General features: G+C 41.3%; 1 protein-coding gene across 9 annotated transcripts in view; it reads left to right on the top strand.

The window, feature by feature from the left end:
* The window catches only part of HERC1 (HECT and RLD domain containing E3 ubiquitin protein ligase family member 1), a 230383-nt gene that overhangs the window by 80205 nt on the left and 123080 nt on the right, over positions 1-27098 (top strand). For all 9 annotated transcript variants that reach the window (XM_077471309.1, XM_077471313.1, XM_077471314.1 and 6 more), the window contains exons 5-16: positions 3035-3229; positions 4673-4984; positions 5105-5201; positions 13988-14131; positions 14209-14336; positions 14451-14595; positions 15160-15331; positions 17095-17229; positions 18136-18301; positions 18708-18833; positions 22065-22280; positions 24547-24699. In XM_077471309.1, coding sequence (XP_077327435.1) covers positions 3035-3229; positions 4673-4984; positions 5105-5201; positions 13988-14131; positions 14209-14336; positions 14451-14595; positions 15160-15331; positions 17095-17229; positions 18136-18301; positions 18708-18833; positions 22065-22280; positions 24547-24699 — 1989 coding nt within the window. The remainder of the gene's footprint in view (positions 1-3034; positions 3230-4672; positions 4985-5104; positions 5202-13987; positions 14132-14208; positions 14337-14450; positions 14596-15159; positions 15332-17094; positions 17230-18135; positions 18302-18707; positions 18834-22064; positions 22281-24546; positions 24700-27098) is intronic.

Here is a 27098-nt window from a genome sequence, read left to right as displayed (position 1 = left end):
CACCACACCGCTCTAGATGTGACTCCTCTCCCCTTATGTGAATACACTCACCCGCTATATATGCCTCACACTTTCGTGTTTGGCTGGATGTGCTTTTTCCCTTTACAGGGTTTAAATGGGGTATCCAGGTTTCCACTCCATTATTCAAGAGACACTGGTTAAACGTTTTTTTCACTATTCCATTATTTGGATTATGATCTGAAGATTCAACGTATGGACTATGATTTTACTGGGATACATTATATTCTCAGGAGCTTTTCACAGTGGTGTTGGTAACAATGTTTTTAGGAAGTGGACATTGTTTGATAGAACTTGAAACAATTCATTTGATTCTCGTTACTTGTTTGTTTATTTTTTAGTGTTGAATAATATTTAGGATATTTTTTTCAACAGATCGTATATATTTGTTATCACTATTTATCTGGTGATATGCACTATATAATAATTTGTGTTCATTAATTTCGATACAAACTATTAATTAATTTTCTGTATGCTCGGGGCAGGGCTTGCACAGTGTAGTAACATTTAGTAATTCATGTTCACTGGACTTGGTCTATCATCTTTAATATTTTTGAATTCACTGGTGTGGATTTATATTCAGCGCTGCTTTTTCTATTGTTTAGATAAGGAATATTGTACACATTTTGTTTTTTTAAAGTGGCGGCTTAGTTTATAGTGTTTTGTTTAGCGCAGTGGTGATACACAATAGATGGAGGGAAAGAGTAAGTGTGTCCTTGTTTTACAATGGAAATATCCTTTTAATTATCTTTATTAGGCCAAAGTAGCTTTGCAGATGCATTTATAGTATATAACTAATTATTAAGACTATTTTTTTAGATTCAAACCTTCTATCACTTTCTTCTAGGTGCCATACATAAAAGCATGAAAGTCTTTCGGTCTTCAAAGTGTAATCTGTCATGCTACATACACAGGAGCTGTCAAAGCTTTTTGAAGTAGCTTTTGTTGCTAACAGAGAGATACAGTGCCTTGAAAAAGTATTCACACCCCATAACATTTTCCAAATTTTGTCACGTTACAACCAAAAACGTAAATGTATTTTATTGGGATTTTATATGATAGACCAACACAAAGTGGCACATAATTTTGAAATGAAATGGTTTTCAACATTTTTTACAAATATCTGAAAAGTGTGGCATGCATTTTTATTCCGCCCCCTTTACTCTGATACCCCTAAGTAAGATCTAGTGGAACCAAATTGCCTTCAGAAGTCACCTAATTATTAAATGGAGTCCATCTGTGTGTAATTTAATCTCAGTATAAGTACAGCTGTTCTGTGAAGCCCTCTGAGGTTTGTTACCGACCCTTAGTGAAAAATGGCATCAAGAAAGCCAAGGAACGCACCAGACAGGTCAGAGATAAAGTTGTGGAGAAGTTTTAAAGCAGGGTTAGGTCATAAAAAAAAATATCCCAAGTTTTGAACATCTCACAGAGCACTGTTCAAGTCATCGTCTGAAAATGGAAAGAGTATGGCACAACTGCAAACCTACAATTTGCCCATGGTAACTCTAGAGGAGCTGCAGAGATCCATAGCTTAGGTGGGGAGAATCTGTCCACAGAACAACTATTAGTTACACACTCCACTGTCTGGCCTTTATGGAAGAGTGGCAAGAAGAGAGCCATCAGAAATCCCATTTACAGTTTACGAGAAGCCATGTGGGGAACACAGCAAACATGTGGAAGAAGGTGCTCTGGTCAAATGAGACCAAAATTGAACTTTTTGGCCTAAGAGCAAAAACGCTATGTGTGCCGAAAAACATTGCACATCACCCTGAACATACCATCGAAACATTGTGGTGGCAGGATCATGTTGTGGGGATGCTTTTCCTCAGCAGGTACAGGGAAGCTGGTCAGAGTTGATGGGAAGATGGATGGAGCGAGCCAAATACAGGGCAATCTTAGAGGAAAACCTGTTAGACTCTGCAAAAGCCTTGAGACTGGGCGGAGTTTCACCTTCCAGCAGGACAACGACCCTGAACATACAGCAAGAGCTACAATGGAATGGTTTAGACTTTAGAGCAAAGCATATTCATGTGTTAGAATGGCCCAGTCAAAGTCAAGACCTAAATCTAATTGAGAATCTGTGGAAAGACTTGAAAATTGCTGTTCAGACGCTCTCCAACCAATATGACAGAGCTTGAGCTATTTTGCAAAAGAAAAATGGGCAAAAATTTCTTTCTAGATGTGCAAAACTGGTAAAGACATATCCAAAAAAGACCACGCTGTATTTCAGTGAAAGGAGGTTCTACAAAGTATTGACTCAGGGGGGCTGAATACAAATGCAAGCCATACTTTTCAGATATTTATTTGTAAGAAATGTTGAAAACTGTTTATCGTTTTCCTTACACTTCACAATTATGTGCCGCTTTGTTTTGGTCTATCACATAAAATCCCAATAATAGATATAATATGTCACTTTTGCAATAAAAATCCTGCCTGGTGACAAATTGTTTCCAAATAGTGTTTAATGGAGGTCATTCTTAAGAAATGTGAGAATTTTGCTTCTGGTAACACTATCTAGTGTTAGCATGATATAGTGATGTCCATCTGTCAGATATGCTCTTCATATGCTTACTATGCATACTGGGGATTAGGCATAGGCCTGCAGAATTTTTTTTTTTACATTTCATTTTTTTTATTTGGTTTTGTAAGTAAGTAGTGAGGTACTAACAGGAAATATTAAACCAGATTACAGAGAATACAAGGTGCACACCAGAAACGACATATATAAAGAGTAAATAATAAAGAGTAAAAATAGAATAAGTAGTAAGTTATTATAGGAAGGCAACCAGCTAAAGAAATGTCATGGGTCCCAATGTGGCTGAGAGGAAGTGGTATTACTCCCCAGATTTTTTTTATTTTATTTTTTTAATACCAGCAAATACAGGAGTCAGTGGATGTGGGGCACGGAGGATAAACCCCTAGTTTATAGAGCAGAATGCACACACATTTTAAAGCCATAATCTCTTTTAAATGGGTTTTTTTTTTTGTCATGCATTGTATTTTTCTTTTGCAGGTATGCCAGATGGCTTCTGATTATTCAAGAACCTGTGCCAGTCCAGACAGTATCCAGACTGGAGAGAGTCCAGTTGTATCAGAGACATGTGAGGTATACGTATGGGGGAGTAACAGCAGCCACCAATTAGTGGAGGGGACCCAAGAAAAAATCCTGCAACCAAAGCTGGCCCCTTGCTTTTCAGATGCACAGACAGTGAGTGATGCCCCCTCCCCATTGTGTTTACACGTTTTTATGTACTTGTTTCTGGGTTCATACTGTTTTTTTTTTATTAAATATTTCTTTCTTTTTTGTTTTTTGCAAAGTGAATTTTCATTTATCTGCACCTTGTTCACTAAGCCCTCATCTTTTGTCTCGTGTCCAATCCATATAGACTTAAAGTAGTATTAAACTTTAAAAGCAAACATTTTATTGTGTTGCAGCTTACCAAAGATGGCCCTTTGTACAGGTGTATGGATCAACACGCCCGTGTGACTTAGGCTTAAGGGCTCTTCCACACGGAATTGAGTCTGCCCCAGTCAGCAGGGGATCGGTGAGCAGATCTCCTACTGATTGGAGCTGAGCAGGATGGATGTCACACCCGTGCTTGCAAGGCAGATCCAGCTGAGCTCCCTGGATGGTGGGGTGTAAGCGGACTCTCTTGTCCATTTACATCAAACCTCTGATCCAGTTCGCCAAAATGGAAAACATCTCAGTCCTAATTTTTTGGGGGGTTTTTTTTACCACACCAGGTTGAACCAAAGTTAGGCGGGTCCAAACAGACACCAGTCCGTTTACACCCACATGTCCATGGGGCTCCATGGACCTTCTGATCAGATCTGCCTGAAAAACTCACAAATGGATGTGGCTGGAATGCTCATGTGAAAGGGGCCCGATAGTGAAAGTAGGAGCTAGTAGTCTGTGAAAGTGTATACAAAGGCAGAACTTCTTCTTCTTTTTTTTTTTTTGTTTTTTTTGTTTTAGAGTTCAGAAGTTTCCTGCTTGGGAGATTCATCACTCTTTTTTTGTACTGGTAACAATTGTCACCAAAACAGAAAGTGATGGTGAACCCAAAATTGTTATTGCATCCAATAGTGTTGACTATATATACATTTTAATGCCAACATTTTGGCCTTATTGAGTCAGGATAGCCGAAAAGTTCAAAGAATATTTTCCCTGTATTTGCCGCTGAGCTTGTTTTAAAATGATACTAAAGTTTTTTTTGTTCTTAATAAAAAAAAAAAAAACATGTTATACTTACATCTTCCGTGTAGTGGTTTTGCACAGAGCAGCCCAGATCCTCATCCTCTTGGGTCCCTCTTCTGTGCCCCTGGTCCCTCCCTCCCGTTGAGTGCCCTCACATCAAGCGGCTTGCTTTGGGGGCACCCAAGCTGAGTGTCCATTTAGACATGGAGCTGTGGTTGGCTTTGACAGTGAGCCAATGGTGCTTCGCTGCTCTCTCAGCCAATAAGGAGGGAGAGTCCCGGACAGCCAAGTCTCTCGTGCAACATCACTGGATTGAGCTGGGGCAGAAGGGGGGCTGCTGCACACAGAAATTCATTGTTTGTTTTTGTTTTTTTGTATGTTTTTTTATACGTACCTCTGAACCCGGTTTAAGCGTAATGTAGTACTTCCATGTGTTTTTTTTTTTCCATATAGATCGAAGCTGGACAGTACTGCACTTTTGTTATATCTACGGACGGCTCCGTAAGAGCATGTGGGAAAGGCAGCTATGGAAGGTTGGGTCTTGGAGACTCAAACAACCAGTCTACTCTGAAGAAACTAACCTTTGAGCCTCACCGCTCCATCAAAAAAGTTTCCTCTTCAAAAGGATCCGATGGGCACACCCTGGCTTTTACCACAGAAGGAGAGGTTTTCAGCTGGGGAGATGGTGACTATGGCAAATTGGGCCATGGAAATAGTTCCACCCAAAAATATCCAAAGCTAATTCAGGGGACACTGCAAGGAAAGGTAAAGATCTGACCTCTGGAGTGACTGGGAGATTTTGTTTATTTCTTACACTGTATCTTTTTTGATTTCTTCTTTACCTTGAAACTCTGATGACATATTGCATGTTTTCTGTCATCTCAGGTTGTGGTGTGTGTTTCAGCTGGTTACAGACACAGTGCCGCTGTCACAGAAGATGGAGAGCTCTACACATGGGGAGAAGGAGATTTTGGGCGATTAGGTAATTTTGCTAAAAGTAATTGAATTCAGTGAATTTTAGATGTATATATTCCTAAAGTATTATTGTACAGGATTTATATAGCACCAACAGTATGCACATCACTTTACAATGTAGAGGGGAGGACAGCAAAATTACAATATAGTTCAATACTAAAGGGACAGGAGGGCCCTGCTCATGGAGCTTACTTTCTAAAGGGAGGGGGGAGGTTGTACAAAAGGTAATGGCTGCGGGGGATGGTCTGATGGGGGTGGCTCAGGTACAGTTCTTATGTGGGTGTTGGGATAGGCTTCCCTGAATAAATGAGTGTTCAGGGTTCTCCTAAAGGTGGACAGGTTAGGGGCTGACCGGACATACTGGGGATCCAGTGGATGGGAGAGCCTTTAGAGAAGTCCTGGAGGCGAGCATGGGAGGAAGTAACAAGGGAGCTAGAGAGCAGGAGGTTTTGGGAAGAGCAGAGAGGACGATTTGGGTGATATCTGTAGATGAGGTTGGTGATGTAGCTGGGGTGATGTTGTGGATGGCCTTGTATGTTGTGGTTAGTATTTTGAATTTTGTACGGTGGGGTAAGGGAAGCCAGTGAAGGGATTGGCAGGGAGGAGCAGCAGTCACGGATCAGTTAGTGAGGTGTATGAGTCTAGCAGCAGCATTCATAATAGACTGAAGGTAGGCCAGTGAGGAGAGAGTTGCAGTAGTCGAGGTGGGGAATAACCAAGAAGTCAATAAGTTGTTTTGTGGTGTCAGTCAGGAAGCGGCGAATTTTGGAAATGTTGCAGAGGTTAAGGCGGCAAGCTGTAGCCAGTGATTGGATGTGTGGGCTGAAGGAGAAGTCGGAGTCTAGGATTACACCCTGGCATGTGTGGAGGGACCAAGGGTTTTTCTGTTGCTCTTAATGGTAAAGTCATGGGGAGGGGATCGGGGGAAGCTCGGTTTTAGAAAGATTGCGTTTGAGGAAGTAATGTGACATCCATACCGATGTGTCATTCAGTAAATTTGTTGTGTGAGGAGTGGAGAGATTCACGCCCTTCCTGTTCAGGCCATTATTCAGTTTTTAGCGCGGTCACCATTTGAATGATAATTACTCAGGCATTCAACACTGTACCCAAATATGTTTATTTTTATTTATTTTGAGACAGATAGAACTTTCTTTTGGTGGTATTTAATCACCACTGGGTTTTTTTTTATTTTTTGCTATATTAAGAAAAGAATACAGAAACGTTTGAAAAAAACATCTTTTTCTCAAGTCATCTTCCAGGACGGCACACCTGAGAGATGAGAGGCTCCTCCCTACAGGAAACACAATCAATCGACAGCTGTTTTAAGTCCCCACCCTTCCCCTTGATCCTCAGTTTTTGATTGTGTTTCTCCCTACACAGCGAAACTGTTTGTTTTTTTCCAAATGACCCGAAGCCTGGGGCTGGTGGTCTCCCCCTGGGAGCCGGACCACAAGCCTGGGAAGCCTCTGGGTCTGGTAGGATATTCTTGTCCTTCCTGGGGGGTTCCCCTATCTTTTCCTCAGGGCGGGCAGCAGAAATTGGAAGAGCCCCCCTGAGAGCTGAAGGACCCTGGGTACAGTGGTGTACCCAGAACTTCAGGGGCCATTATCCTGTCTCCCCCTCCTTACCTGTACAGGTGGCTGTTCAGACGGGGGTGCTGGCCATCGGTTCTTTCCAGGGGGATCTTGTCCCCGACTCCTGGGTCCCCGGTAGCTCGCGTGGGCTGCCGGAGAGGGCGTGGCAACAAGCACCCGCGTCATTTTCAAACTTCGGGAAAATGGCAGCGGCGTTCTTACCCAGGAGGGAAGGCTGAGAGTCAGTAGGAGCAGGCGCCCACATCCTCCTTTCTCTAGAGCGAGGAGGCACCAGTTTACTACGGTGTATGTCTGCCTTAACCACCTCAGATATGAAGATGGGAATGAGGAATGGAAGGCATTGCCCCCCCCCATGTATATAGACTGACTGACTGGTACAGTGCAGGACACAGCCTAACCTAGCACCTCCCTATGGGGACAGCAGTTGGGGGGGGGGGGAGCACTTTGGCGGCTATCCTCCTTGCGTGTGGACCATAAGGATGGAAAAGCAAGCCCGCTGGCTGTGGCAAAAAGAGGAAGACAACAACGGTGAGTACTTTACTTTCCTTTTGCCGTGGGAAATTAGCTGCAAAATCCCCAATTCCAGCCAGAGGGTTTCTGGGCATTTGAGATCTCACCTGGGGTCTGGATTCAAATAGCCCTTAAGCTTCTGCTAAAAACACCAGCTGCAGCCCCTCTTACATCAGAGAAGCTGTATGGTGGACAGGTGGTGCAGAGGAACGAGTGTGCCTAAACCACCTCAGATGAGAAAGAGGTAGGTAGGCCATTGCTCCCCCTTCCCCGTGTATATACTGACTGGTGCAGTGCAGAACTTGGGGTCGGGATACAAATAGCGCAGACGCCACTGCTAAAACCACCAGCCACAGCTCCCTCTTACAGCAGAGACACTGTGGTTATCGCAGCAGTAGGTTGCCAGCCTCTCCCTACATGCCCAGTTGTGGTACATTTAGTAGGGATGAATATAGCGTACAGAGGGGACCTGGTAGATACAAAGTTACTTACAGGCCAGGTATACCACTGAACAGGTTATTAATTGGGCAGTGGTTGGTGGATTCAGAAGCTCCCCTGGTCAGCATGTGCACTAGGTTACCGGCCCTATTAGCCCAGCTGCTAGGAATCTGAAGTTGCTTCACAATGTTTAAAAGCTGACCTAACATTCAAGGATGGGCAGAGACCAAGCTACTGTGTGGCACAGTAGGGGTTCCCTTGTCACAGATCCTCCTTTTGGAGGTTGCCTGCTATAGTTAACTTTCATAAGCTCCAACCTCCCACTCCACCTTTACACTGTGTTTATATTATAGTGTAGGAGGTAAGAAGAAACTTTTTTTTATTGGTTTGGGCTACAATCCACTCAGTGGCAGATCTAAAGGCGATTCACCATAGATCGCTCCCTACATCCTTTTAATTGAGGATTTTCTGTGCAAACCTATGCAAGAGCTACATAATTGATTGCTTGAAGCCTGCAAATAGCTATTTACCTCCCAGGCTAAACTGGTAACCACCTCTTCTAGAGAGGTCTTAAATTGGTCTCTAGGGCTGGGCTCATTGAGACTTTAGTTGCTAATCAGCACCACCTGGATATGTGCTGGCTAGCGTTTGCTCAGTCTATGGAGGTAAGGTAGGACAACAACTACTACTAATAGTAGGGTGTCCAACCATTTTAGGATCTGTTCCTTCTCTGGTGGTGAAGGTTTAGTATCTACAGCCCAGGCTATGCCTATGAAATAAATTGCCTGTTGGTTATTTCATAAAGGGATAGACCATGACTCCTCATTGGCTGCACACCAGTAGACCTCAGTAGTGAAGGTTTGTGCTTGCTGGGATGTTTTTGTGGCACAGCAGAAATACACATTGAGATTTGTGACATCTCTGCTTAATAAGGACTATATTGCTGTACATCAGAAATGCACTGCACTGAAGCTTGTTTTCTGTCCTTTATATACTAAAGGTACTGCTTTGTTTGGCTACAGATCAGAAAAATACAACAGTGAAGGTGGTCTGTACTTTCTGGTTTTGTGTTGCACAGCAGAAATGCACATCATTGAGTCTGGTGACATCTCTGCTCATAATGGTTATATTGCTGCACATCAGACATACACAAGATTGAGGTCTGTCTGTGGGGCTTTGTGTCCTGTTTTACTGCCTTGTTGGTTACTTATCAGAAAGGCAGCAGTGAAGTCTGATGGTCCTGATTTGCGTGGCGCTGTGCTGATTCAGACAGTGCTATTAACAGCAATGGCTGCCGAGTTTAAACATGCGATTTGACATGTTGAGTCGCATGACAAATCATTTCAATATGGATGTGCTATCTCTATTCATAGTGTTTTATTGTTGCACATCAGATTTATACAGCATTAAGGTCTGTGAGGTTTTGTGTCCTGTATTACTGCCTTATCAGAAAGGCAGCAGTGAAAATTGATGGTTCGAATTTGTTGGGCTACATAGTAGAAATACAAATTGAACCCCTGCCAGGTGTAGTACATATACTGCCTTTGGTAATCCATGTAGCACCACAAAGTGGTGTTGTGCTGATTTTAGCCATGCGATTTGACATGCTGAGTCGCAAGGCCAAATCGCTTCAATATGGATGTGCTATCTCTATTCAGAATTGTTATATTGTTGCACATCAGACATATACAAGATTGAAGGTTGTCTGTCCTTTTATGTCTTGCATATACTGCCTTATTGGCTGCATATCAGAAAGGACACAGCAGTGAAGGTTGCTTGTCTTTTTCTGATTTTGTTTTTGCTGCTCAGCTGAGAGACACATTGAGGATGGTGGCCTCTCTGCTCAGTATTGGTATATTACTACACATCAGACATACACAAAGATTGAATGTTTGTGTCCTGTATGTCCTATATTTACTGCCTTATCGTTTGTATATCAGGCTAAGCAGTGTTTCTCATGGATCTACCTTTCTGCATCTTAGGGATACACAGCAGGGGTTTGTTGGCTGCAATCCTCCAGGGAGTCACAGCATTGGGGACCCCTTACTTGTTCGACCTGAAAATTGCTATTTGTTTTTTTTTTTTTTTCCCTGCGACCTGTGTAATCTTGAGGTCTGTGGATCCAGGAATCAGGGACTGCTGGTGTCGCACAGACACAAATGGTACCCATTGGAAGCCATAGTATATGACTTCTCATGCGCCTTGCAGTCCCAAGTCGCAGTTTTGGTCGCACGGGTGTGGGAACCCTAAACTTATCTGTCCCTTCTGATTGAGGTTTTGCTACACAGCAGGAATACTCATCATGACGTTATTGTTTTATTTTGCAGCAGACCAGAAAGATTGCAGCTGTAAAGGCTGTCTGTCTTTTTCCTCAGTGTCTGCTTTTATGTTGTTGCACAGCAGAAATACTCAAGATTGAAGCTTGTTGGTGCTTTCTGTTTCAGAAAAACACAATGCTGCAGGTTGCTTGTGTCCTTTCTCAGTGTTGGTTCTATCTGAACTACACTACAGAAGTGCATGACAGAAAGGATTGTCTTGTGTTCCATATTTTTCCCTGTGGCATAGCAGAAATGCACAACACGGGAGTTGGTGTTCATATTAATCTTATAACTGTGGTGGTTTGTCAGAAATACACAACATAGAAGTTTGGGTCTTTCTGTCTTTATAGCCTTGTTTTGCTGTACATAGGTAAAGCACAACAGTAAAGGGGGTTCCTGTCCTTTCTGTATTTATATATCAGTTATGACCTAGCTAGCTGCACTAAAGAAATACGCAGCATTTAGGGTTTGCTTGAGTCTTAATGTTTTTACGTCTTGGCAGCACATCAGAAAACCAGACTATGAGGACTGTTTGTCTACGTTGAGGTTCAGATTTGGGTCTCTTCCCATATTTGATATATTGGTTTAGCTAGTCACACTCAGGCACACAACATTGTTGTCTATGCTTGTGTCCTTTCTGTCTAAATCTATTGTGCCGTGCCCACAATCTATGATCATTTTATTTGTGATATTAATAATGCATGTATCACCTTTTTGTATTTCAGCCTTCTTTTCCATGGAGGGGCCAGGAGTTCGGGCTGCAGCTGCCACATGTCAGAAAACCTTGACCACTTGCATTCAGGGATGCCAGAACCATTTCCTAGGGTTGAAGCCCTGTAGGGTTATGGGACACTGGAGGAAGGGGATAATGATTCGCCCTGTTTAGTAAGAACTTGGAGAGTTCTATTCAGAGGAGTATTAGGGCCTAAGGATGAAGTATAAAGATGTATACCCGATCGAATAGGTTTCGGCTCGGTGCATGGCCTTCATTTTGCCCTTTTAGCAAAACTAGACATAGCAATATGGGTAGTCTACTCCTGCTAGGGACTTTAATCTCCTGAAGAAGGCTCTCAGGCGTAAGTAAGGACATAGATTGGGCGTGCCTTAAACCCAGGGTTCAAGCTTCTGTTAATCTATTTCCCTTAAGTAGGCTTCCCTTTAGTCTTTTGCTGACATAAAGATAAAAAGGAAGCAGTTTTATTTCCCTCAACAGGATAGTGTTAAGACAGGCCCTCTTATTGATTAATGTAGTGTCCTTGTCTTACACAGGTCTCTTATTTATCTTTTTAGTGGTTCTAAGTAGCACCTACAGGCATAATAGGCCATGGTTGTTAGATGTGTGAGATAGGCAACATTGCTAACCTACAAGTTTAACATGTTTTCTGATTCCATTTTTAAGAGCCCATTTCACCTAGATACTGCATCTGAAGCGGAAAAGGCAGGAACATCTGTGGAGCAGACCTGCAGATCAGCCGCATGATCCAGCTAAGATGCCTTCATCAAGCATATGAGCGTATGGAATGGAGGTAAAGCTCACTGCAGAGCCAAGGTTCGCCAAGAGGGTTTTGCAGTGGCCCCACCCTAAGGTAGGCCTGAGGTACTTGTTTATCCTCTCAGGTGTGCCGTCCTGGAAGATGACTTGAGAAAAGTACCAGTTACTTACCGGTAACTGTCTTTCTGGGAAATCTTCCAGGACGGCAGGCCTACTTCCCGCCCGTTGGAGGAGGGAAAATTCTAGAACACTAGAAGGTGAGTACCTATGAGGAATGATTTCCCTTGTGAACCTGGTTCAGGAGTTACTTCTCTACAAACTGAGGATCAAGGGGAAGGGTGGGGACTTAAAACAGCTGTCGATTGATTGTGTTTCCTGTAGGGAGGAGCCTCTCATCTCTCAGGTGTGCCGTCCTGGAAGATTTCCCAGAAAGACAGTTACCGGTAAGTAACTGGTACTTTTCTTAGTTTCTGTTACACAATTTTGCAAATGCAGTAACTAACTTTTCTTCATAGATTTAGGCCAAAATGTATTCTACTACATTTCTTTGGTAAAAATAACCCAAATCGGTGTACTTTTTATTAGTCTTTGTGAAAGTTATCGAGATGATAAACAATTGGTCAGCCCTGATTTACTGACTGCCTGTCTCATTTCTTGAGGCCCTAAAACACCAAATCCCCCCCCCCCCCCATGACCCCTTTTGGAAAGTAGACAGGCCAAGGTATTTAGTAAGAGGCATGGTGAGTTTTTTTTATTTTATTTTTATTTTTTCATCACAATGTTTTGGAAAATTAAGAAATAAAAAAAAAGATTATTTTTTTTCACAAAGTAAACAAGTTACTTCTCAAACTGTGAATAGGCATACTTATAATTACACCCCAAAACACATTCTGCTACTTCTCTCCAGTATGGGGATACAACATGTGTAAGACTTTTGCACAACCTAGATGCATAGAAGGGCCAAAAATCCAAGGAACACCTTTGTGCTTTCAAGGAGCATAATTTACCTATCACATTTTTGGAGGCCCTGGAGCACCTGGACAGTGAAAACACAAAAAAAAAACTCCATTTTGAAAAGCAAACACGTTTTCTGAAAGGTATAGTAGTCCTTTGGAAAAGGTCATCCTTTTTTATTTATTTATTTTTTTAACCACAAAGTTGTCAATTATTAAGATATTTCTAACACACATCATAGGCATACTTAGACCTACACCCCAAAACAAATTCTGCTACTCCTTCCGCATATGGAAATGCAACCTTCATGATACCATTTCACAGCCCAGCCACAGAGATGGGCACAAAACCTAAGGAGCACCTTCAAGCTATCCAGGGGCATCAATTACACAACTAAGTCCCTGACTAACAGTCACATTTCTGGAAGCACCAAGACAGTGGATACACCCACAAAATTACCACATTTTGGAAAGCAAACACCAAGGTATTTTTGAAGAGGCATTGTGAGTCTTTTGAAGACTTCATTCTTTTGGCCATACGTTTTTAGAAAATGTGAAAGCAAAACAAATTTTTTATTTTTTTTTACACAAAGTTTTTCAATTTAATTAGATATTTCTCACACACAGCATGGGCATACTAGAAGAATTACATTAGAACTGCAAACCAAAACACGTTCTACTACTCCTCCCGAGTATGGAGTTACCACACGTGTGATACTTTTTTTAGTGTCTGGACTGATTATCTACCAGACATTGTATCAGAGAAAACAAAAAATGTACTGTAATGGTGATCTTTGTATGCATGATCAGGAAATATAGCTTAGTGTATCGTCGCCTATAGCGGTGCCAGTTCCTAGTCAAGTAAGCCTAGCCTACTGGTACGTGGCTGCCCCTATGAATGCCACCGCGTTCACTGGCCGGGAAGACTCTGAAGAAAGGAAGAACAAAGAGTTCCTTTGGTTCCAGGAGTGAAGTTGTCAGCAGGAGATGGCTGGGACTGGGGTTTTGCAAGAACGTAGTCCTCACCATGTGCAAATGGGTTGGGTCAGTTCAGACACAGGCAGACACATGGTCAGCAAACAGGTAAAGAATAGGTCCAGGGAGCAGGCAGAAACGTGGTCAATAATCAGGCAAGGGTTAGTATAGGTGGCAGGCAGAGGCAACACTGCACTGGTGTGGCAGTGATCAGAAACACTGTTGCTGACTTACAATGGTCTGGAGATACTGGTGACTAGTATGGCAGCAATCAGGGGATGCTGAGACTGGTGCAGCGGGGATCAGGGAAATGGCGGGTGGCAATGACATACAGTGAGATCAGAGCAGCCAATAATTGTGCATTATCACTGCTACAGCAGTATGATGTCACCATAGTAGCACTTCACATGCTCTGGTGACAGTATTTAAATAATTGTAATAAATTCAAAATAATTATCATAAAGAAAAGTGGATGAGCTTATGTTGTGTTTTTCATTTGTCTTTATTTTTAGGCCACGGAGACAGTAATAGCAGAAACATCCCCACTCTGGTGAAGGATATCAGTAATGTGGGTGAGGTGTCATGTGGGAGCTCACATACTATTGCTTTGTCTAAAGATGGACGCACTGTGTGGTCTTTTGGTGGAGGAGATAATGGTAGGGACAATGTTTTGCCATACAAATGTCAGTGCATTTTATGTGTGATGTGTACTGAATGGGAACCTCTTCCTCAGGAAAGTTGGGCCACGGAGACACTAACAGGGTATATAAACCAAAGGTGGTTGAAGCACTACAGGGAATGTTCACCCGGAAGGTGTGTGCAGGGAGTCAGTCCTCTCTGGCTTTGACATCTACTGGACAGGTATGGTTAATATAACATATTCTAGTTTGTTTATTTCTCGTATGTTTCCTATATTTGTTAGTATACAACCTTCTGGTGTAAATAATTCCCAGCTTTCTGTCATCTCGTATTTAGGTTTATGCTTGGGGTTGTGGAGCCTGTCTGGGATGTGGATCTTCAGAAGCAACTGCCTTGCGCCCCAAGCTAATTGAAGAGCTGGCTGCCACCAGAATAGTGGACATTTCAATAGGAGATAGCCATTGTCTTGCACTATCACATGGTACGTATTACATGTACAAACAATTGGGATTCAGAGACTGGCCGAATTTCAATCTATCTATGGCTGTTCCTGCTTGACAGAAGACAATATAACAATTGACTTCTGTCAAATGGGACTATTGGGAAAACCTTTGTCAATCAGCCAGCTGTAGCCCTTGATTGGTGTGTGTATTCTGACAGTGAAGAAGTCATCCATCCACCTCCCTTTTTTTTTTTTTCGCCAGACTAATCCTCTTGTGTCAAGTTGATGAATAGTTATACCTCCTGTGAACGTCAAAAGATAAACCATTCTGCTTTCTTTTTCAGATGTAAAGGTGCACTTGAATAACAAACTAATTTCCTGTTAATCTCAGGACAGCTAGCTTTGCTTTCCTTTATTAGCTTAGTTCTAAGGGGATATTCGAATGCAGCAAGGTTAATGCATATGACATGTACAGTTATGACCTTTCATCTGCATGGGGAACTGGTTATTTGCCACATAAGTGATGTTTATTAATATTTGAAGATGTGTTGCTTCTCTTTATCTGTATGTAAGTAATGTGTAAAACATCCTGTATTTTACTAGACAATGAGGTTTATGCATGGGGAAATAATTCCATGGGACAGTGTGGCCAAGGCAATTCAACCGGCCCTATCACTAAACCAAAAAAAGTCAGTGGACTGGATGGTGTGGCTATACAGCAGATTTCAGCAGGGACCTCGCACAGCTTAGCATGGACAGCACTGCCCAGAGACCGGTATGGTATAAAGGTTTATAATAATATAATACTTTGTTTGAGGGGGTAAGGGATGAATTCAAATGAAATGGGGAACTGTGATGTGCTATTCATATTTATAGAAGGCATATTGTATGCATATGGCCTGTGTATTAGTATATGGTTTACGCTTGATTGTACATTTCTTAGGCTAGCCATACATGGAGTGAATTTTTTTTCCCCTGCAACCACAGGTTGCAGAAAATGAATTTTCGGGAGTTCCTCCTGCTGGGCCATTGTCTTCTCCTGGCGGGGGAAGCCATCCCCGCTGGGAGAAGACCGTGTTTATTCCTAGCAGCTATGGCAGCTGCTAGCGATAATCTGTTACAACCTGGAATGCTGGTTGTACCTAAGTTGATTGATGGATCAGCTTGGTATATTCAGCCTGCCCATATGTTTCAAATCATGTATGGCCTGCCTAACGCTTAGAACTTTTGGGCTTAGATATGTAAACTGGTTTCAGTAACCGGCTAGATCAAAGTAGTATCTGGGTTACAAAGGCAAATATATTTTTGTGTAGTCCATCTATTTTCCTATGAAACATTTTGGCTGAAATGATCCTGTATATTGAGGTGCTAAGAGGAAATTGTGTGGAAGTGCTTAAAAGTAGAAAGCCTTAAAAGGCTGTTCGGTCTTTAGACAGACTTATGCCATGTGAGATTTCTGTCAACTCTACAGGGCTAATTGTGGCATTTGGACATGATTTGGTATATGCGGGGTTCTAAATATTTAGTTAAAGGCTTTAATAATTGTGTGGGCTTACTTTGCTTTCTATTTCATGAATTATTTAGCTTCAACTCCTTTGTCTGAGCGGGACACATTACTTTAAAGCGGAGTTGCAGTCATTTGTTTATAAAAAGTCAGAATCTACAAAAAAGTGTAGCTGTTGTCATTTAATAAACAGCCAGTCACCAGTCCCATGGTCCAGCAGTGTACTCACCAAGGCCGTGTTATTCCTCCGTGCCACCGGCATCTCTACTATGGGCACCCGGCTGTGACCGCATCACAGCTGGGTGCCCACTGCAGATGCGCAAGCAGGGCTGTGATCTGCGACTGGCCCCAAAGTCTTCTAGGACCTGTCGTGTCTCCCAGAAGACTTTGGGAGGATGAGCTTCTGCTTCCGGTCGCCTAGGTGACCATAACGGAAGTGTGGGCCGGTACCTGTCAAATTCATGTACCATGTATTCAAGTAAAAGCCTTTTTTTCTGGTACCAGATTATATAAATTAACATTTAACGCTTGCATACAAGGGCAGCCCTGCTGCAAAGGAGGATTTTTGTTTTCCCCAGAGTTCAGCTGTGGGCTAATATTGTTTGTGCATGTATGGTGTATAAAACAGATAAAATCTAAAAGGCAAGTATAATCAGGCAGCCAGTAGGCATCCGTGAAGATTCCCAATTGCACATAGCGGAGGTCAGAAAATATAGTATTAGGTCCACGAGTACACAATGTAAATGGTTGCCAGGTATTGGGTCTGGATCATTTTTAAAACACTTGCATTTTGAAATCTTTAATTCAGCAATTTTTTTTAATTTCTCCATTTGCTACCTACAGTATATCTTCTTTACTAGTACTCCTACCATTTGGCATTTAAAATCAAGTGTGCATAGAAAGTTAGCTTATTTTTATTTGAATGAAAGTGCAATCTGCAATTTTTTTCCCATAAAAGTGGTCTGTTATTGCGCTGCCAGACTGTAGTGACACACTGTAATATGCAATTGTATTAATGTTACTGACTTTTTCAGACAAGTGGTTGCTTGGCATCGCCCCTACTGTGTGGATCTAGAGGAAAGCACCTTTTTCCATCTCCGATCTTTCCTGGAACGATACTGTGAAAAAATCAATAGTGATGTCCCCCCTCCTCCCTTCCCATCATCCAGGTATCATTTGAATTGCTGTCTTATGAAGAGCTGATATGCAACCTTTTTTTATTTTTTTAATAAATATTTGTTCATTTTTTGTTGTTGCTAGACTGTGAACATTCTAGTATTTACATATTCCTATCAAACTGTAAATTAACTTTAAAACCAACCCCTTCACTCAAGTCAGCTCACCCTATTTACCATTCCTGAGCCCCTGCTTTGTGTTCATATTAAAGTGCAATTATACCAAAAAAACAACAACAAAAACAGGATATTGATGGCAGAAGAGACCCTATTGGTCTCTTCTATCATAAGCACTTCTCCCTGTCTGTCAACATTTATGTACACTGAGCTCTGTGCTGTAATGATGTAACTCCTGTGCGCATGCATGGAAGTGACATCGCAGTTGAAGAATTTGAACCCAGAAGGACGACTGGGAAAAGATGGCAGTGCCCGTGACCAACAGGAGCGCTTACAATGCTGCATTTGAGGGGATGGCTTGCCAGGAGAGTCTACTATAATGTGCTAAGATGCTCTGCATACTAGCATATAATGCCTAAATGCTTATAAGGCCCAATAAATTACGCTTTAAAGATTTAGACGACTGCCAAGTCATTACTGGAAGGTGGAGCTGGATGAGCTGACCTGGATTAGACCAATTCATTGCTTCTGCTACAAACTTTGAGAATGAATTGCTCCACAGTGCTTTCAGCTACAGGGGGTAAGTGATGTTTTTTTTTTTTTAAAGCTCCTTTGTAGCTTGTTATAAATGTGTAAAATATTTAAATGTCTATCCTAGCCACAGTTGTACTTTAAAAAAGTTCAAACTAGGAAAATTGTTTTGTCCTTTTTATTGCCTGTTCTGGTTTGCATTCTCTTCACATAAAATAACTTGTATTTGTGTGTACATGTTATCTCTTAAAGGGAACATCATAACTTCCTAAAGTTGTGCTTAAAGATGCTGTCCAACCATCTAGCCCTGGCTTTAGCAGGAGGAGTTGCTACCAGCATCTTAGGACGCCAAGCTGGCCCTCTACGAAATTTGCTTTTTCGCCTAATGGATGCAAGTGTACCAGATGAGATTCAAGAGGTGATGTTTGTTTACATCTCTCTGACTTTCTGTTTAAATAATTATAAATATGTTAAGTGAGTTTTCAATCAGACAAGATGCAATACAAATGTTTTATATGCCATTTCTATACGTCCCTTTTAACCTACTGTAGCTCTGCTGTAAATACAATTTTGTGATTATAGAGACTGACAATTGTTGATTATGTCACTTGCTTTATATGGGGTGATGTAATAAATGACCATTATTCAAATCGTCTCCATGGGTCACAGGAACCGGCCACGGTCATCAGGATCCCTGCAGTCTGTTTAGCATGCTAAAAAAGTATAATTTGTTACAAAAACAATGGGGGATCTTCCCTTTCCAGTATGGTGATTCTAGAATATGTGATATTGCAAAGCACTTACCTTGGCCTCTTTACCTACAGGTTGTAATTGAGACTCTGTCAGTGGGAGCTACCATGCTGCTGCCGCCTCTGCGGGAAAGAATGGAGTTATTACATTCTCTCTTGCCCCAGGGACCTGATAGATGGGAAAGTCTTTCCAAGGGCCAGGTATGTACATTTTTCTGAGGTAAACAATGTAAAATTGTTTATGCAGGAAGCAGCAGTAGCAAAGAGGAGTACCCCAGTACTTTCCAAATCTGTTCTCATGTCTCTCCAACAGTGCAGGTAACCTTCCATATGTGGGCGTTTTTTGTAATAAGCCTTATGCCTAGTACACGTGGCCCGAATGTCAGGACACATCGTCCGGTTCAATAAAAACTGTCCGACATTCGGTCCGTGTGAGTTGAACGTAAAAAAAAGAGCCGTGTACCAGGCTTTACTCATGTGATTTAGCTACCAGTGTGTAGAAAACAAAACATGCATTATACAGGCTCTCAGGGAACAGAGCCATAGGGCATGTTCCTTTTGGACAGAGGACCCTCACTCCCTGACTTCATAGTCTGTAGTCAACCTCGTCCCTAATAATGGAAACGCCCACTGGAGCCAGTGTCATTTATTGTGAATGAGTTGAAGTATCAGGTCAAGGATATGAAGTAGTATACTATAGGAGGATAACAGAAAATGTAAATGAATATATAAGGTCAGAATTTACAGACCCGTAGATTTATAGATCTTTCAAGAACTTGGATGTTGTGCTCAATCCTTCCTCCTGATGGCCCCACACATATTGAGTGTCCATACTGTTATATAGGCATGCAGTTTTGGTTCCTTTGGGCTACGTTATTTACAGTGCCTTGAAAAAGTATTCATACCCCATGGAAATTTTCTACATTTTGTTATGTTGCAACCAAAAACATAAATGTATTTTATTGGGATTTTATGTGATAGACCAACGCAAAGTGGCACATTATTGTGAAGTGGAAGGAAAATGATTAATCGTTTTCAATTTTTTTTACAAATAAATATCTGAAACGTGAGGCGTGCATTTGGTTTCAGCCCCCTTTACTCTGATACCCCGTAACTAAAAGCTAGTGGAACCAATTGCCTTCAGAAGTCATCTAACTAGTAAATAGTCTACCTGTGTGTAATTTAATCTCAGTATAAATACAGCTATTCTGAAGGTTACCCTTCCAACAGGACAATAACCCTAAACATAGCCAGAGCTGTAATGGAATGGTTTAGATCAAAATCGATGGCCAAGTCAAAAGCCAGACCTAAATCCAATTGAGAATCTGTGTCAAGACTTGAAAATTTCTGTTCACATATGCTCTCCATTAAGTCTGACAGAGCTCTTGAGCTGTTTGGCAAAGAATGGGCAAAAATGTCATTCTATAGATGTGCAAAGCTGGTAGAGACATCCCCAAAAAGACTTGCATCTGTATTGCTGTTAAAGTTGGTTCTACAAAATATTGCCTCTGGGGCTGAATACAAATGCACACCACACTTTTCACGTATTTTATTTGTAAAAAATGTTGAAAACCATTTATAATTTTCCTTCTGCTTCACAATGTGCCATTTTGTGTTGATCTATATCCTACAATTCCAATGTAATGCATTTACGTTTTTGGTTGTAACATGACAAAATGTGGAAAATTTCAAGGGGTATGAATACTTTTTAAAGGCACTGTACCCTTATTTTTACTTTGTCTTGCTTTGCTTTCCTGAGGAAACTGACAGTGAAGTGCATTGAGAACACAGCCACCATCTATGCTCACTAGATGAGAAGTGGACTGATAATGAGTAAACTGTTATGCTGTAAACCTACATGGGTGAAGGTTGCAGGTATTCCTATGTTTAGATGAAAGTTGAGAGGTAACAAGCTAGATGCCTGCATTTTTTTTTCAGGGTCATTGTAACATTAAAATTGTGATATGACAATTGTGAAGAATTGTCCTTTCATGTGTCTTAAAGTACTTGGTTGACATTTGTAATAAAAAAATGAATGATTTTACTACATGGTTTGAGATGGGGATATTTTTACAAAGCATTCGCTGTTGCTGAGACTTCGGTACTGATTTGGGAAATACTTAAATCTTAGTAAATGTTAGCCAAGCTGAAGAAATAATTAGAGGGACCAATAATCCTTGTGCAAATGTTTTATTGTAAATTTTTATTAAGAACTGGTATTTACCTGAACTTTACGTGGATTTTCAGTGACACAAATAGTGTCACTAATTTTGTTTAACGGTCCCCTAGCTTTTTGTATGTATTTTTTTTTTTTTTTTGGGCCTTCGTATCACAGACTGTTAACAATGAGCCGGGAAGTTTGCGTTTTTTTTTTTTTTTTTCATTTTACATATATCACAATAATGTTCAGCTTTGATGTTTGCTTGGCCTGCAAGATGCAAGGCAGTGTTAACTTTGCTGCCAAGGCTTGTGGGTTGTGCTGTTCCCTTTTTAACAAGGGCTTAGGCCCAGTTCACACTGATGAGACAATCGCTCTGACTTTGGAGCGCTTGACGCGCCAGAAGTCAGACCCCATTTGGATTCCATTCTGTGCAATGTAACCATTCCAATCGTTGTGACTTGAGTCGCTCCAACTTAGAAAAAGGTCTGACTTTGGTACGACTTGCATTGACTTCTGTTAAAGCATCCACATGCAAGTCTTGCTGGGGTCCGGCTTTGAAATCGGGGGCAGTGTGAACCTGGGCTTAAAGTATAACTAAAGGCTAAGGGGTTAGTACACCTGTCAGTTTTTTATTGCTGTTTTGATATTCACTATCTGTGTCCTGTTTTACCATTATAGCTGTGAGTGAAAGGGAAAAAAATCCCAAATTTGGGGTTATCACCAGAACAAGAATAGAGGAGAAATCCCCAGTGTTCCAGTAGGCTCACTAGTTATGGTGACGGTCAGGGATTCCCTCCGAGGAATTTCCTCTTCCTTTCTGTTGTGACTGTGGCACAGGAAGTGAAGGGAAATCTCCCCAATGGAACACAAGTGGCAAAAACCTGACCAGGATTATAACCTTCCCTTAAAGTATCCAAAATGAACAACAAATGTGCCTTTTGGTTCTAATTTAAAGTGATCATATGTCCAAATGATGACATGGGTTATATCAAACACATGTCAGTAATTCCCAAGATTAAATAGACATTTAGCTGATGAATGAACTGGACTATATTTAGAGCACAGGTATGTTGTCTATCCAAAGTAGGCATTCTACTTAGAGATGCCAATAAAGCACCCAGTGCTGATTTAATTCATTTATCAGTGTCTTGAGACTCCGTGTTTGATTTAGGGATTGGAATGTACCTTGCATAAGTCAGTGAATAGATAAACTATTTGTAATGAATCAAAAAGTTGTTTTGTATGGGAGTTCTAAGATGATATTATTGCAGAGGATGCAGCTGGACATCATTCTGACAAGCCTTCAGGATCACACACATGTGGCATCCTTGCTGGGATACAGCTCTCCTTCCGACTCCTCAGACAGCTCCTCTCTGCCTCTCTCCTATTGCTCCAGTTCTGACCCCAACTCTCAGAACAGTCATCCAGACACTCACCTTGCAGAGATCCTGATGAAGACGCTTCTGAGAAACCTGGGCTTCTACACGGTGAGACCGCACAGCTGGAATCTAGTTTATCTGTTTATGGGTTCACTAAAGTCACCCTAAGCACGTGTTCATTTTATTGCTATAGACTTATGCTGGCCATAAACTATATGAAAAATCGGCTGAAATTTGGTCATTTAGACAGTTTGTTCGTTTTTCAGCCAGTTAATGGGCACAAAATCGATAATTGGGATGTTTTTGAGTCAAAAAAACAGACAAGTTTGTAAATTTCCTGCCAAACAAACTATAAATTTAAAGGTTAATGTGTTTCCCGTCCGAACCGTCTGCACTATGTATATGTAAAAAACAAACCAAAAATTGATTCATTTATGTCCACTGAACGATTTATTGGTCATTACTTGATGGCACTATCGTTTGCTCTTGCGGCTGAATGTTCGTTTTTTTCGAAAATGGGTTAGACCCTTTTTTTTTTTATATAGTGTATGGCCAGCATTACACTAGCCATACAGGCTTCAATTTCTCTTGTTCAGCCATGCAGGCTGAATGAAGAAAAAATAATAAAAATTAATAAATTCCCCCATTCATGCAGTCCCCTGCAGATTATTGTATTCTTACAGCTGCTGGCACCCGTAGCAATCAGGGAGTACCCTGCCAATGATAACATCTGATTGGCCACTCAAGGCTTTAAAGAAATGCGAGCCACGTATTTGCTAGCAATTAGGGTTACCCACTGCCTTTTAAGTATTGTTTTTTGTTTTTTTGTTGGGGGTAACATTCTGATTATTTTTCTGAGATTTAATGTGATATACTTCTGTATGTATAAAAGCCAGGGCAGCCAGCAGTGCTCTGAAGAGAACCAGGCAGGGATATGTATTTGTTAGAATCTGAATCTCAGCTCTTATGTTAGTATACCTATACAGTTTTAACCCTCAGAGAAAGTGTGTGTTATGTTATTTAGTTATATTGTCTCTCAGTTAGAGCAGAAATGGCATACTCGTGTAAAGCAGACTATAAACGCAACAACGAGATTGCATCATATACCATCAACTATAAGGCTAAGTTTACACTTGTGCAGCTCTGCGAGCGGGCACAAAGGAAAAGGTCCCTGCTCCATTTTTAAAACATAGCCTGTGCAGTGTGGATTCCAGTGTAGGGAAACTGAGCTGCTTTTTCCAGTGCGTGGGGGTGCCATGCGGATTAATGGTACTCCCACAAATCTCCTGTGTGGGTGTTTGTGGCCAGTGGAACCGTTGCGGACCTGCAGCGGGAACCACCCACACAAGTGTGAACGTAGCCTTAAGGGCCTGCCAGCATTGATACAAATTGGTCGTTTTTTAGGTTTTTCTTCCATATTGCATAGTCTTGCTAAATCTTAAGGCCTCTTGCACACTGCAGCTTGGAAAAGCTCAGTACAGATTTATTTTTGTTTTTTTACAGATCTAAAATGAAGCCTATTGTTTACAATGTGCCTGTACACACAGTAAATTATTATTATTATTATTATTTTTAACTGGTCGGTATTTTGCGGCGTTGCACGCAAATACGTGCATCTGTGCACAAATACGCACATATGAGCATACATCTGAATAAATTTTTCCTAGAAAGGTATTGTATGCACGTATGAGCAGATTGCAGGGTCCTGGCAAAGGCTGGCCTGTCTCCAACCAGTTTACTGCCTTGTGCCATTCACATTTAGGCAAAGCTGTGTGTATTCACATATATAGGTATAATGTCTGTAAAGTGTCAATATGTGGCAATGGGCGATGCTACAGTGACATACTGGCTGCACCTAACTCTTCCCTCTTCCCAACAATCATTGAATGGTTGTGACTGATTTTTTGTCTAGTTTTAGCGTAGAAAATATCAAAACCTAGAGCAGAAAGCTGCACAACAGCTATGGGAGGAGGTATAAAGATATAGGTGCTGCATACTAGAGCATTCCTTTCACTGGGCATATGAGTTAGAATAAGCTGCTAAAAACATTCAGTTTGATGCCATGTCACGTTTTACAATCTTCAAATGCTCAATGCTTCACTGGTGCCAGGCAACTCTGAAAACCCTTGCAAGCTCTATTATTTAACTTCAAAGGCCAAAAATCAGCAGGAAAAAAAAAGTGCACTGGATATTGCATATAAAATGTCTTTAATATACTATTGATAGTATTTTATTAAAGCAGTTTTATCTGCAATATTCAGTGAGATTTTTTTTTCTTTTTCTTTTTTTATTTTTTTATATCACATCTTTCCCCTAAACTTTGATACTGTTCCCTTTTGTAAGGTCTAAGGTCTAATTATGTATTCTCTTTTAGGATCAAGCTTTTGGAGAGTTGGAAAAGAACAGTGATAAATTTATTGTAGGATCATCTTCCGCAGAGAACAGCCAGCCAGCTCATCTCCATGAGTTGCTATGCTCCTTGCAGAAACAGTTGCTGGCATATTGCCACACAAACAATATAAGCGAGGTATGTATCACAGCTAAGCGCAGTGGCTTATGTTGTTTTGCTTTCCTTAGAAATCAAAGGGGAAGGCAAATAAGTTGATTTTTTTTTTTTTTATCTTCTTGACAGCATTAGATGCTTTGTTTATATACTGTGTATAGATTTTATATTATTAGGATTAATATATTTTGTTTTATGACGCACACATTCTTAGGACAAAGAACATCACTTAAACCAAAACAGTGTGGTACATAGAGCACCTTTCAGCAGATAGATGAATTAAGTGTTTAAAAAACAAAAAGGGAGCACACATGGTAAACTACTGTATCTGTCTTCCTCCTATCTTCTCTGTTTCTAGTAATCTTTTTGCTACCACTAGCATATGGCATACGTCTTCCGTAGCAGTGCTGGTGGGGGGGGGGGGGTTGGTTACACACACTCCTGGCTGCTACAGCAGACCCATGCACCCTCACCATGTTTCTTGGGCTCTGTGTTCCCATTGGCCAACCCGAGACCTGAATGGTGTATGCCATTAAGTTCATTGGAGGGTAAGGGAGACATGGGAGTTTTAAAAGAGTCTGATTTAAAGAGAACTTTTCACCAAAAAAAAGCATTGCACAGGGGACTTCTTGTTCCCTATGTGATCAAAAATAAAGTAGGACAGTTACACCCAAGCCCTTAACCCCTCCCCGTCCAGTTAATTTTTAAGCCCACCACATACACATGCGTCTGGGGCGCTTACACATATAAATGTCGATTGTGCTACACGTTACATACCACTGTGCGCACTGGAGTGAGAGCAATCATTTTGGGCCTGTTATTTACAGTCAACTCTAAACTGATGGCTTGTAAGAGCTTCTAAAATGTCACCTATGAAAAATGTAGTGTACCAAAGTTTTGTTTCTGATTCACTGGTGCACGCAATTTTAAGGTTTGACATGTTTGGGATCTACTTACTTAATGCAACCTCACCTTATATTTTACTAAAAATTGGGTAATATACAGTGCCTTGAAAAAGTATTAACATCTTCCACATTTTGTCATGTTACAGCCAAAAACGTAAACTTATTTTATTGGGATTTTTATGTGATAGACCAACACAAAGTGGTAGATAATTGTGAAGTGGAAGGAAAGTTAAATGGTTTTCAAAATGTTAAAAAATAAATGTGAGAAGTGTGGCATGCATTTGTATTCAGCCCCCTTTACTCTAATACCCCGAACTAAAATCTAGTGGAACCAATTGCCTTCAAAAGTCCCCTAATTAGTAAATAGAGTCCATCTGTGTGCAATTTAATCTCAGTGTAAATACAGCTGTTCTGTGACTCCCTCAGAGGTTTGTTAGCGAACCTTGGTGCATAAACTGTATCAATAAGGCCAAGGAACACACCAGACAGGTCACAGATAAAGTTGTGGAAAAGTGGGGTTAGGTTCTAAAAAAATATCCCAAGGGTTAAACATCTCAGGGAGCACTGTTCAGTCCATGGCCGTCCACCTAAACTGACAGGCTGGGCAAGAAGAGCATTAATTGGCGAAGCAGCCGAGAGGCCCATGGTAACTCTAGAGGAGCTGCAGAGATCCTCGACTCAGATGGGAGAATCTGTCCACAGGACAACTATTAGTCATGCACTCCACAAGTCTGGCCTTTATGGAAGAGTGGCAAGAAGAAAGCCTTAAGACGTTCCATTTGCAGTTTGCAGGAAGCCATGTGGGGAACACAGCAAACATGTGGAAGAAGGTGCTCTGGTCAGATGAGACCAAAATTGAACTTTTTGGCCTAAAAGCAAAACGCTATGTGTGGCGGAAAATTAACACTGCACATCACCCTGAACACACCATCCCATGGTGGTGGCAACATCATGTTGTGGGGATGTTTTTCTTCAGCAGTGACGAGGAAGCTGGTCAGAGTTGATGGGAAGTTGGGTAGGGCCAAATACAGGGCAATCTTAGAAGAAAACCTGTTAGAATCTGCAAAAGACTTGAGACTGGGGCAGAGTTTCACCTTCCAGCAGGACAACGACCCCAAACATACAGCCAGAGCTACAATGGAATGGTTTAGATCAAAGCATATTCAGCTGTTTAGAATGGCCCAGTCACAGTCCAGACCTAAATCCAATTGAGAATCTGTGGCAAGACTTGAAAATTACTGTTCACAGATGCTCTTCATCCAATCTGACAGAGCTTGAGCTATTTAGCAAAGAAGAATGGGCAAAAATGTCACTCTGTAGATGTGCAAAACTCGTAGAGACATCCCCAAAAAGATTTGCAGCTGTAATTGCAGCGAAAGGTGGTTCTACAAAAGTATTGACATGGGGGGCTGAATACAAATGTACGCCACACTTTTCACATATTTATTTGTAAAAAATTTAGAAAACCATTTATCATTTTCCTTCCACTTCACAATTTCATATGCCACAATGTGTTGG

The sequence above is a fragment of the Lithobates pipiens genome, unplaced genomic scaffold (assembly GCF_037356315.1).
Source record: "Lithobates pipiens isolate NorthernLeopardFrog02 unplaced genomic scaffold, aLitPip1_a1.2 Scaffold_8, whole genome shotgun sequence".
Classification (NCBI taxonomy): domain Eukaryota; kingdom Metazoa; phylum Chordata; class Amphibia; order Anura; family Ranidae; genus Lithobates; species Lithobates pipiens.
The sequence above is the reverse complement of the archived record's forward strand: the minus strand, read 5'-3'. Positions and strand labels throughout refer to the sequence as shown.